This window comes from Athene cunicularia (assembly GCF_003259725.1).
Source record: "Athene cunicularia isolate RWA chromosome 17 unlocalized genomic scaffold, athCun1 chr17_part1, whole genome shotgun sequence".
In the NCBI taxonomy this organism is placed as follows: Eukaryota; Metazoa; Chordata; class Aves; order Strigiformes; family Strigidae; genus Athene; species Athene cunicularia.
Genome location: NW_020799122.1, coordinates 2,121,726 through 2,134,648, shown reverse-complemented (window position 1 = coordinate 2,134,648; position 12,923 = coordinate 2,121,726). Strand labels below are relative to the sequence as shown.

The following is a 12,923-nucleotide window of genomic DNA, read 5'->3' as shown; positions in this document are numbered from 1 at the left end:
CAGGATACAATCTAACAAAGGAAAAAACAATCATTTGCCACCATCAGCCCTGGCACTGCAGCATGAAAGAGAAACAACTAGCGCATGGGCAAAGGCTGAGCAGCACTCAGACCATGGGGGTTTCTGGACAGCACCCGCTGCTCTGACTGCATTCATCTGTTGACTCATGTGAGAGGCCCAGCTCTGCTCGTGGTGACATTCCCAAGGCCTGAAGGACTTCTGGCTCCATCCCATCCAGTTATTTATTTCATTGAGAATCACACTGCTAAAAACCTTCCTACTAACTACAGCAGAAATTCAAGATCCGTTATTTAGACTAGGATTTTTCTCATGGACAAGTGGCACACTAACTCAATGAGATCCTTCTTCAAAATAGGCCAGTTTGAAGGATAAAACGTCCCAGTGGAGATCAGGCTTACGTAAACGGCATGTGGATAAATAGGTCCAAGTAGATCCGCAGGTCTAGACGTGCAAAGAAGGCAAGCAGGATTTATGCCCTAGTCTTTTACCACTAAAGAATAATCTTCCCCTGACGTGACATTACTCTGCATACTAGGGGAGTTTCCCTGGTTCACTGCTGTTAAAGATAGCATCCCAGAAAGATCCTTGGTTAATCTTAAACCTCCATGACTAAACATACCCTGCTATGACTCTAGCCGTACGTACGAAGTGCCAATCATGGTTTACCACAGCAGAAAGTAATAAAGAACCTCTATGAAACCAGCCGGGCCAATCTGCCTCCCATTCCCATGTCTGTTGTTCACGCCTCAGGCTACTTCTGCTCTGCTACAGCAGCACCTTTTCAAAAAGGATAGGGCTTTCTGGGGACTACTGTTAAAGATGCAACAGCAACCTGCTTTTGAGGTGTTGCATTTCAACAATCGGTGGTTTCATAGATTTCTTATTTAACTCTTTGCATTTAGCTGGAAAGGAAACAATTTTCTCCATCATCTTCTAGTCCGTTTTTTGATGAGACCACAAGGACTGGATATTATTCAGGCCTTCTAGTCCATCAAAACTTACACATGGCAGATGAAGATAGGACAGGGGTGGAAGTGGGAATAGTAATCCAGAGTCAGACTGGTCTTCAGCAGATTGACTGTCTTGAAGAAAGCAGATGGTTTCTTGATCTTTGAGGAAATTCCTGACAGTTGTCTTCAAATTCTTCACAATCCTCTCAACTATATTCTTTCAGATTCTCATTATGAGGAGGCTTGTCCAGACTTTGAAAATTCAGTCATGTAGGAAAATTAGCTCCTATGAAATGAGATATTTCTGTGTACTTAACTTGACAGAAGAAAATTATCTTTGAAAACATGTTAACCATTTACAGTCAACAGCAAGAGGAGAGTATGATATCTAACGGTGTGAAAATCTGATCCAGTTCCAGGTTTGCCTTTCATGAGGAAACACAGGCTGAATCAATACAGTGTTCTGGAAAAAATGCATATAATGGGCTATGAGATTTGACAGCACTAAGACTACAACGTTCATGTCTATGCCTAAGAGGTATCCAAAAGCTGAAAACCTGATTAAACCACCAAAAATATGCTGTGCTGGAAATTAGACTGTCTAAATTAGATTCTTATTAAAAATTAATCATACTAGGTCTATTCATCATCCTCACAGACAACACAAAGGCGGCAGTATGAAAGCAATCAAGGCTCTGGTTTGAATCCCAAGCTAGTTACTTTTCAGAAATTGGAATTTCCCATTAGAAGTAAGTTCTTCACACAGATTCCAACAGATTCTTCCCCGTTAGTGAGGTGGTTGATTACTGTCGCACCCGAGAGATTTGCTTATCTGTAATTCATCTTCTGTTACAGTGACATGTTATTACAAAATGTTTTAGAAGGTAAAAAAAAAAAGGTGAATACTGAAAATAGCTAAATATATATTTAATTAGTAAAATGAACTTTTAAGCCCTTGTTAAAAATCCCATCACCATTTCATTGCAATACATGACACTAAGGGAACAACCATTTTCTTGGCATTTCCCAATATGAAGCTCATCCACAACAAGCTCAAGAGTACAGTTTCTCATCAGCTATCAGCTTTTACAGCACAGAAGGCTAATATTAGATTAGCTGCAGTGTTTTCTACCTGGATGTAGGTAGAGGGGGAAGTGGGAAAAGCTGACAGCATTTTATTTAGTTATTGACACAAATGTATGATAAAAGTTCACAATCACATCTAGAGAAGTGAGGCACACTGTTTGAGAGAGAAATTGTTTTGAAATGCAGTGCTTCAGGAGGAGGCAGTGAGATATAAATTCTCAAGTAGTTTCTTCTTCCAGTGGTCATCTCTATTACAGGCAAAATCTCCTAGGTGTTCATTTCTCAGTCCAGCCCTTTACAACAAAATCCTATACTACAAACAGCCCCAACCATCTTCTCATGTCTAACCCTGATCTACAGGAACACAGAATTTGTGACTTTGGGTAATTAACTATGCCCTAAAGGACCTCAACACTAGTAACAGGGAAGGTACAGCAACATGAGGTTCAGCATGCCACATCTAGAGCTACATACTCAGGAGGTGCAGCCCATGACAATACAGCTTGACTTTCAGAAATACCAGAGATCGCTAAATCACCTTTTCCTTACATAAATGTACGCATGGCATTCACGTATTCAAGTGCATGCCAGGTCCTACAGGGGATGTCTAACATGCAGGCACTGCCAATGCTGGTTTGTACTTGTTTGTGGATAAGCTGAAAATTCAGTCTTGGAGAGCTACAGCATTAGGGTCCCTTGGTTATAAAGCAAACAAACTCACATACGAACAAATAAACAACAGAAACGACTGGAGAGCTCCTACGGAGAACTCACAAAATTGCAAGTGAAAAGCGTTCTGAACCATTTATGGTTCACAGTGGATTTGGAATTTTTCGGTTTGTATTTTTTCTTGTTTTGGAGGGGTTACATTACAAACTTGTGTTAAGTAGAACATAAACTCTTACAACATAAAATATAATGTTTGATAACAAGAACTATGCTTTTCTCAAACACAGATGGAAGAACATATGCAAAGGAAACTCCTAGGAGTGTGTTACTGGACATCTGTTATTCTTGGAACAAAAACCGAATCATTTTCACTCCAGTAACCATTCAACCAGAGAAAAGTATTTATTTGCAGTGCCACCTGCTGACAGCGTTGGGGGTCTGTGTGTTTAACCTGATGTAGAGAGCCCACTGCCACACGCTGCTCAGTTCATCAGTGTCCTGTAACCACGGCAGGCACAATTCCCCAAAGGGTCATTGCTAGAACCCGACTGCACCGTTTTGAAAGTTTACTTCCAAGTTATTTGCACTTAGCTACCTGTCATTGCTAAATTGATTGGATAATTTACACTCCTTTTACAAATTGGTCTTAGATCTAAAGCAATAAGGCTGAAGTACTATTGGGATTTTATTCATTTTTATTGTGACTAGCAGTGCCATAGCAGTGACCCAGCACACTTGAAGATTATATATAAAGAGATGTTCATGGATTTCACTGGATTGTGGATATGGTAACCATCTAAAAAGTAACACACAGTACATAACACTGTTAAAGTCCATACCATTTTCTCTCACTTTTCCAAGCACAGCATACTGTAGAATACAAGAATGCACTGGGCAAGTCAGACAGGGTTAAAACAAACACATACAATATTTTAACAAATATTTGTAATAACAGAACCAAACATTTTTTTTTTTTTTTTTGTCAAAAAAAGCTGAAAAAGAATGGCATTTTATTACACTCGGGATATTTAAGCAAAGCAGCAGTCTGACAAGAGATTCAAACAATTACCCAGGAAGACAAGAGTATATTTAACAACGCACAGTACAAAATGGTTTTTTTGAAGGAATTGGATAGAACAGGCAGGATGGACTAAAGTCTTCAGTGACAATGAACCTGGTGAAGTGCCACATTCCATGCACTACTGTACTGGAACCAGCCCTTTCTAACTCAGTAGAATATCCAGTGAAAGGGCTTATGGTTCTACATGTTTAATTTTCAGACATCTCTTCAGGCATTGCAGAGAAGTGTAACTAGTTTTAAGTTTATTCTAGAACATAACAAAAGCGCTTCATCCAGACTACGTCTTATCTCAGGCAAACTGAAAAAGATGTCATCCACAGCACTCAAGTGTGATTTTAAATAATCTGGTAGGTATAAAAATAACTAAAGAATGACATGGCAACAATATCCAGCAAGTTATACTATTCTGAGAATAAAAGTAATCTACCTCAGCCACAAAGAGGGGAAATTCTTCTGGCAGTATCCAGGATCGAGGATAGAAGTTATATTCAAGAGGAAACAGATCTTGCATTGTTCGCACCGCCCGACTTAATGTAATTTTACGTACCATCTCTGTCATGCCTGGGAAAAGAACACACATTGTCTAAAAGCGATGAAAAATGCACACTGAAGTCTCACCCTAAAAGTAATTTGTTATAGCATTACTCACCCTACTGGTAGGCACTGCTTTCAGTAAAACTGAAAACCTTTTAAAATTTAAAATCTACCTAAATATTTGTAGCATTCCCCTGCCATATTTCAATAATATATGTATTACTGTATCATATTAGAAAAAAAAATTATCAAAAATACAGCTGAGAATAATAGAGTGAAAGCCTTAGTCAAGTAGTAACGACTGTCTTTGCCAGAATCCGAGATTATTGCCCTAGCCTGCACTTGTTCCAGGAATAGGCAAAAAATGTCATTTAAAGATAATCACCCACTTTGTGTTTACATTGCATTCATTCAAGTAACTATGTCAGAAAGAAAAGGTTATTGTGGGAGCAGCCAAACTCCGCTGCTTCCCTGCAGCTTTGAATCTCATGCTTGGATCTTGCCATTTCCAGATCCACATGAGCTCTGGTAGAAGCTTTTCCCAAGGTCAGGGCATTCAGGGTTACTCCCGTGTTGTATGTGATTTCAAGTATCACGGCTTAGTTCACGCTGCGGTTTCTTTCTCAGCGAGAACATCATTGGTGGGTTTCTTTGCTACACGGTCAGCAATCTTCCACAAAACCTACAGGAACGCAGTAGTCTGTGACTACAAACCTCTGTTGAGCACGGTTGATTTTGGCCAGGAGGTTCCAAAGGTACAAGGACAGAATGTGACAGGGAACATGCACACACCTGCTGATTTCCATCAGGAAAATCCTGTCTTATTTCCATTGGGAGCATGACTAAAAAGCTATTTTTATAGAAAAGTTTCTAAGTCTTTCTGAGGACCAACCCCTTCAGATTCTTTGAATTGTTTGATTCTTCAGAATCTATCACAAGTAACTAGGAAGTATCAAGACCTCTTCTTCAAGAGAAAGCATTTAGTAAACCCCAGCTTTTAGCGCAATTTTCCTGGAAATTAGATCTGAAGGGCTCTGGTTTTGACTCAAGTGGAAGCCACTCGCTTACCACCTAGAAGCCAGAATATAGAGAGACTAACATTCATCTAACACAGATATAAACCACCAGAAAACTACACCATTCGATACTTGAATGTGAACTTCCCAGAGACAGGAGAAAGCCAGGGTAAATAAGCATAAAGTTCAGTATCTGAGGGTTCTTACTCTCACAGCATACTAACAGCAGCAATAAATCTGAGTAAAGGGCTTAGGTAAGTCAATACCTAAGCTCTTAGCTCTTATTTAGAGAGATCTCAACAGGATTAAATGAGAAAAAAAGGGAGCTTAAAAAGTAGAAGAGTCATCATAAGATGAGGGCTGACATGAACTCTTCAATATTAAGAAATGCATTTGAGGAACTCCACTTTGAGCTTCTCCCTGAGATAAGCCAGAGCGCAAACACAATAGATTCTTTCCACTTTGAATCAAAACCAAATCCAAAGACACAGAGCACTGTTATCAATGCTAGATAACAGACAACAATTGTGTACTTCACTTAAATTATAGCTTAACACTCTTATTCTTCCTGAATTCATACATATAAAGCATTCTCTTCATCCAAACCAAATTTCAGTTCAGAAATTGTTCAAAACACCTATTCTGCTATTCATACCCCCTCAGCAGCAATCACCAAAATGCTAAAATGCTAAAAATACTATCAGCTGATTAGGCAGATAATTCACATTAAAAAAGTCGAACACAGGAACAGTTAAAATAAACATGTTTTTAAAGCATTTTTTTAAACTCAAAACAGAAGTAAGGTACCTGGAAACTTGTTGACTTGACCTGAGAATATATCATTATCATGAAATGATACCCCATGCCAATAGATATCACACGGCAAGCGTCTGCCAAAAGGAAACTGGAAAAGAGATAGGAGACAAGGTTTGAAGCAAACTGGCAATACCCATTCATTCCTTACTTCTCTAAACACTTATATTACATATGATCCATTCAAGGACAGTATTCTGACTGACAAAAGAAAATATGCTCATATCCGAGTTGCAAAACTAAGAATATTTTGATCAGTTCAAGACTCTAAAGTTCAAGATGTTAAAACTGTGAGAGGTTTCTAGAAACGCAAAACAAATAACGGAGAGGCATGATCTGTACTGAGAAACACCAAGCTTGTTATCAACCACAGTTAAGGCACGACTCATTTGTAATTTAAAATACTATTACAGAGAATAAAATTTCATTAAGCAGCACTTAATTCCGGCACATGAAGGCAAGTGTTACAGCTGGGAAGTAAACAAACTCTGACAGTGTTTTGGGTTGGGTTTTTTCCTCCCCAGTTCAAGGGGTGATGAGCAACCATCAAAGGATAAAAGCACTACAGGTCACAGACGAATTGTCGTTGCTGGCAGTTACTAAATCAACTCCTGTTCTTAAAAAGATCACTATTTAATGCCAAGAGTCTCATGGCTTGTATCTGTGCTGCCCCTCTGTAACCCAAATCCTTTCCCAAATTGCATCTGTACCCCCAAACGTGTGGCATCTCCACAGGCTCCCAGTCTAGCACGAGCAAGGAACATTTCTATTCCTTAGAAGAACTTTATTTCAGGGAATACACGTAGTTATTAATATTGGTGTAAATTAATAGTAACTTGCAACTGCAAAGCACTTTCTGAGCAAGCTGATTTACACTGGAGTCCAAGCTGCAATAAATTTAAAATGGATATTCAAAGCAAGATATGTAAGTGATATAACTATAATATTCATTTTTATATATTCAGTTATATGTACTAATTATACAGTATTAATTCCTTTCTGGTACTAATAGCTTGTATTTAGAAGACAAGCTTATAATTTAATTAATCATTTGTTGAGCATATGTAATTCAACTATTAAGGACTAAGGCAATTATTTCAACAATATTAAGTATTCCAACAACTTAAGAGCTTCTTTTCCCGTTTACACAAGATTTCACCATAAATTAGAAGAATACGGTTTTCTATTAACAAGATCAACTTTATTTAAACAGTCTGCAGAGCTCTGAAACGGCATTGCCAATTACTGAAAGCAAGTTTCTAATAGTAGTAAAATAGTTTAAAAAAAAGCAAGCTACCAGCAGTAAGATCAAAAGCCCCATGAATTAGCAGTACCAACAATGCAAAGCAAAACCATTACTGTTAAACATCAAACACCTGTAATTTATGTTACAATAATTAATAATTAGTTTTGTGTGAAAGAGGTACTCTTATTTTCCACACTTGTTCTCTCAGACACAGTCCCTTTTACCAATCCAAAAAAACTATTTCTCTGCATCTCCATGTAAATGTCTTTAAATACTACATGGAACACGTTCACAGGAATCTCTTCTATTATTAGGTTACATCTTTTTCAAATAAATGGGCTATGCTTCTTACCACAGCGTTTTTAGGACACACTTGTATGAAATACCAACCACCTTCATCACCCAATGACTTTGGTGCCATTTACTTACTGAAAGAACCACAGTATTTTGCAGAAACTACTTGTTCTTTCCTCCACATGTAATTTTTCTTGCTTTAAAACATTTAAGCACGGGATTGGTTTTTTCCAATATGACAGGAAAAAAAAAGAATCTCATAAAGCTTCGAGTGAATTACTTTATTTGCTACTTTAATTAAAATTTCAGTTTCCTCAGTAAATAGCCTTGAAAAATTAATTTAAAATGCTAATTGAGCACTGCATCCTTTCTCTATTTCCTTACTCATAGGGACGAGATACCCAATTTAACAGAGCCACTGGATTCTTCACTTATTTCATTATTATTCAGCCCGCAAAATCTGTTTTTGTACAAGTGAAAATTAATTCTGTTAAGCTCTGAAAGACAATCAGTGGCCTTAACCTCTCTCCACAGGTATATCCAGAATACAGATGCAGTATTAGGTCTCAGAGCGCCCTTCCCACTATATCCTGAGCAATTTATTTATTTATTAAATGAAATTGAAATGAAAGGAATGAAATTTGCATTTATATAACACCTTTCATCTACAGAGGATATCAAAGCACTTTACAAACACTGCACAGAAATCATTTCACAACAGATGAAGAGTGAGCACCTCTGGACTGGAAAATGGAAGCAGCGCACCCCCGCATCAGCAATTCAGGTAGCACAGCAACTTCCCCACTCCTGACGAATCAAGATTATTTGGATTTATCCAGCAACAGGATCAAACTCACTTCCTGAATGAGCTGGGAAGGCTTCTTTATCATCTAGGCTATACTTTCACATAAGAATAGTGTTACTCTGCTCCCTCTGGCAGCGCCAAGCAGATATAAATTGATCTCATTCCGGTAAAAGAGGCCTTTCTGTCAGTTCCTGGTGCAGAGCACAAGCTAAAAAGAAAAGTGGATGCTTGAAGCAGTCCTCTGTTCTCATGATTTCTGTCTGTGGCTACCTGGTGTCAGCCGGAATAGGTCAGATCTGCACAAACTGATGCCAAAGGCACAGTGCTCCCAGCCCGGGGCCTCGGGAGCTCACAGCCGTGGTGGCACAGAGGTGGCGAGCTGCTGTATATTCACCCTGCGCAGAAATCCTGAGAGTCTGGTTCTAGAATCCGTCACCGCGAACAACTTTCAGGGTGAAAGCAATTCACTAACTCTTGAACAATATATTTAAAGTCTTCTTTTATTCAGAGTCAGGGGGCATTTGTCAGAACAAAAACCAAGGAGCCACAAAGACAACAGAACTGTTTCCACAACTTTGACGCAATTAATAATCCATCATAGTCAAATCTGTCTGACAGATCATTTCTACCTTTTGATGAGAAGCCAGTAATTTAAATTGTCTCACGGGTCACATCACGCTGTTCTATCATGTTTAATAACAAGCTAGATGACTCTTGTCTTCTAGTCAGCTATCCCAGCGTAAAATTTCAAACTATTTCTACACTTCCATGCAGCTACTGAACAGCGAGACAAGTGAAACGCTTAATGCTGGGATATTTGATGCTCAAGACATCTGCTTCTTCCATTTTCTTGGTAATTGAAAGCTAGCCAAAGAAATAATTTATTAAGTGAGAATAAACTCAGGATGCAAGCTCAATTTGTGCCCATTATTTCATTTGGCATATCATGTTCATTTAAAGAATCTGACACACTAAATCAGATAGTCCAAACTAGCGACGGGAGTAATTGCTTCACTGGCATGCACATTAAAATTCTGCAATGCTTTTTAAAAGGTCCACCCCTGCGCGTTACTCCAGACAGGGCTATCATGATTGATAATTTAATTTACTCTAAATTCCCACAGCTGAGAAGAAAGAGGGTCTTTTTTTTCTGTCTTTTGGTTCCAATAACAGACTCTGAATAGTCAAATTACTCTCTCTTGGACTTTTTCACCTCTTGCCTCATGTATCACTGCCATAGAATAAACTGCTCACCAATATTAGCCATGATAAGACCAAAAAAAAAAAAAGAATAATAGTCTAAACACGGCATTTACCATATGTTAGTCTATTAAAATGAACTATTTCCATGTGGATAACTCTATAATCACATGGTGCATTATGTCTTATTTCCACAAATTATCAGGGACCATATTGCAAAAATAGACTATCACTGAAACAAAGCTCTTCTGGCAAGTCAGGGTAACTACAGCAAGAAGATTTCTAAACGTACAACTTAAAACAAAACACAAATAGCCTATATGTCACTGTAACAATGCTATCCATTACAGAGAAAACGTTATCTATAAAAAGGAGCCCATTTTAAGAAGCCCGCTATAATGTCTCCTGCCCAACAAAATATTTAAGCCAATACATCCAGCAGCAAACAGAGAAGAAAAAAACAAAAGCAGCAATGAGAAAAAAATGTGGAAGTGGTGAGGGAGAAGGGTCAAATACACTAAATCAAAGCCCAAGATGCAAACATCTTGAAAATTATTATACAAGGCATGACAGCAGAATACCAGCCGTGAAACACCAGTACTTAACACATATGCATTCATCACTACTTCTAAGATTTTTTTTTCCACATTATTTGTATGGATCCTACAACAAACAACATCTGTGTTCCCTCTGCTGGTCCTGCTGTAACAGCACAAGTATTGCCAAGGCTCTCTGCCCATCAGGGATAGTTCACAGGATCACAGAATGCTTTGGGCTGGAAGGGACCTTAAACCCCATTCAGTTCCAACCCCCTGCCCCAGGCAGGGCCACCTTCCCCCAGCCCAGGTTGCCCAAAGCCCCGTGCAACCTGGCCTTGAACCCTTCCAGGGAGGGGGCAGCCACAGCTCCTCTGGGCAGCCTGTGCCAGGGCCTCACCCCCCTCACAGGGAAGAATTTCTTCATTATATCTAATCTAAATCTGCCCTCTTTCAAAAGCCGCTAGCCCTCATCCTATCCCTACACCCCTCAATAAATCCTTTCTTGGCAAAAGGTAACATTACAATCATACTTATTAACCTATTTATAAGCTGAAAAATATACAGAAATACCATTACAGTGACTTGTTTAGAGAGAATGAACTACTGGCCACCTAGATGTTACAGCCGAGCATCACAAAATTCCGTATTAGGTCTCTTCTTTATTAAGAGTCCTAAGTGGTCAGAAGAGGAAGCAACAGACTAAATGGAAAATATTGACTGAACTAATGGACGGATGGGAAAGGATATTAAGGAAGACAGTAAACAAAGATGTAGTAAAGGCAAAAGCGATTGCTGTTGGGGGATGTAGAGAAGGAAGGAGAATGCTGATTAATACAGCACAGACATTCAGAAGGGGAACAAGAGCATGTGAAACAAGTCAATTTGTAGGACAGAATACCAAGTGCGAGACAGATATGCAAAACAGTAAAACCTCAGAAAAGACAAAACTAACCAGTAAGTATGGCTCATTAATCCCTGAGGCTAAATTAAATCAGTAGTTCAGAAACACTCACTGGAATGGCACCGGGCACTCTGAACATCAAACTTAACCGTAAGAACAAAGAAATTGAGTGTGAAGTCCCCCTTGCTCCGTATGTCACCAAGCAAAATACGGAGCAAGGCTGCTGACAGACACTCCACAGGTGCACTGAGGGGTAAGAGAGGTACCCGGATGACGTTTTAATTTCAGGCCTCTGGTGTTTTGTTACTTAAGAGCAGAGCTTGAGAACTGGAACATTTGTGCAATGAGATTTTTAAGTTCTCCCACTGAATTTAAACAACAAAAGTGTTACAAGTTTTATGAAGACAAAGAATGAGAAAGCACTCCTCTTCCTGGCAAGGACCGTCTATGTCTTTGTGGCATTATGCATTTAGGACATTATGAATAAACAAAGGTAGCATTTATTGCCACTCAATCCTCAAAAAAAAAAAAGTTTGCAGCATTTAACTGAGGTTAGTAACAACACAGAATATACTGTCTACCCCAAGTCTGTATAATTTTTGTTAAAAAAGCATCAGGTGCACAGAAATATTAGTATCTCATGAGCAGGCATCCCAAAGACAGCTTTGTAAAGTGGAGCAGGTGCTGTAGATCACGCTGCTGCACCCTAGCCCTGCACAAAGAAACAGTTCATCCTCGGGTTTTATCCTTCCACTTCATGTACCCTCAAGCTTCGCTCTTCCAAATGGATTCCAAGTACCCTCTTTCTTACAGAAATTCCTCAGAAAGCTGCTAGAAACCATCTCAACTTCTATAAAGCCTTTTGTAAAGTTATTATGGAAAGTCTTTAGAGTTTGAGAACAATTTAGCATCTATAATAAGGTTTATGTTACAAATCTCTTCAGGATTTAAATGAGAAGTTTCAAAGCATCAGTTTTGTGCCAGCTCTCGTATCGTCATGACTCTAGTTCAGCACAAACAGGCAGACACTGAACCCCTCACACAGCACACAGAAAACATGACCCAAGCTGCAGAAAAATAAAAAAAGCTATCCCTTTTCTACATACAATAATTTAGAAGGCTAAAGACTGTTATGTATGCTTTATTAAGTGGTTGAGTATTATTTCAGTCATACCCAATGCTCTCTGACATGTCTTCAAGATAATCTCTGGTGTGGAGGCTTTGCCATCGGGTCAGACAGCAGGTCGTACTTTTTGTCCACTGTCATGTCCCTTATTTCACGTACCCATGGCGAGGGACGGGTGAAAGGAAAACTGACACAACGCGCCAAACATTTCTACATGGGGGTTGATTTCTCTCTTGCCCTTTCCACTATCTGTTTAAGATTTGAAGTATAATATCCGATTACTCCTATTCTGGCTTGCATAACTGGTGACAGCGCTCTTGGTCACAAATCAAATCAGCCTCGAGCCTTGACATCTAATTAGAAGTAACCCCAGCGTGGAGATGACACCGGCCAAGATGAGCCCCCGGCTACGGGAGCCTGCTTCGGCGCCGGTTCTGGGAGGCAGGGGAAGGAAGAGGAGGAGGAGGAGGAGGAAGGGGCAGCGCTTTGCCGGAGGCAGACCCCGAGGCAACAGAGGGGAGGTTTCCCAGCAGAGCAGCGGCGGGAGCGGAGGGACGGGCCGCAGCTGGGGCCACCGGCAGGCCGCGCCGGGGCCCCGCCGGAGCCCCGGGCAGGCGGGGAAGGGGAAGGCAGCGCCGGGCA

At 39.8% G+C, this 12,923-nt stretch overlaps 1 protein-coding gene across 6 annotated transcripts in view; it reads right to left on the bottom strand.

Annotated features, from left to right (window-relative positions):
• Window positions 1-8,615, bottom strand: part of TTLL11 (tubulin tyrosine ligase like 11) — a 45,704-nt gene extending 37,089 nt beyond the window's left edge. Inside the window, exons 1-3 of one of the 6 annotated variants that reach the window (XM_026860444.1) lie at window positions 8,568-8,615; window positions 6,165-6,261; window positions 4,235-4,368 (exon numbers count right to left, since the gene is read on the bottom strand). In XM_026860444.1, coding sequence (XP_026716245.1) covers window positions 4,235-4,368; window positions 6,165-6,261; window positions 8,568-8,600 — 264 coding nt within the window. In that variant the 5' untranslated portion in view covers window positions 8,601-8,615. Of the gene's footprint in view, window positions 1-1,023; window positions 1,258-3,565; window positions 3,617-4,234; window positions 4,369-6,164; window positions 6,262-8,567 lie in introns of those variants that run through there. The other 5 variants (XM_026860449.1, XM_026860445.1, XM_026860446.1 and 2 more) reach the window with 5 other exon arrangements.
• Between the last annotated feature and the right edge of the window lie 4,308 nt (window positions 8,616-12,923).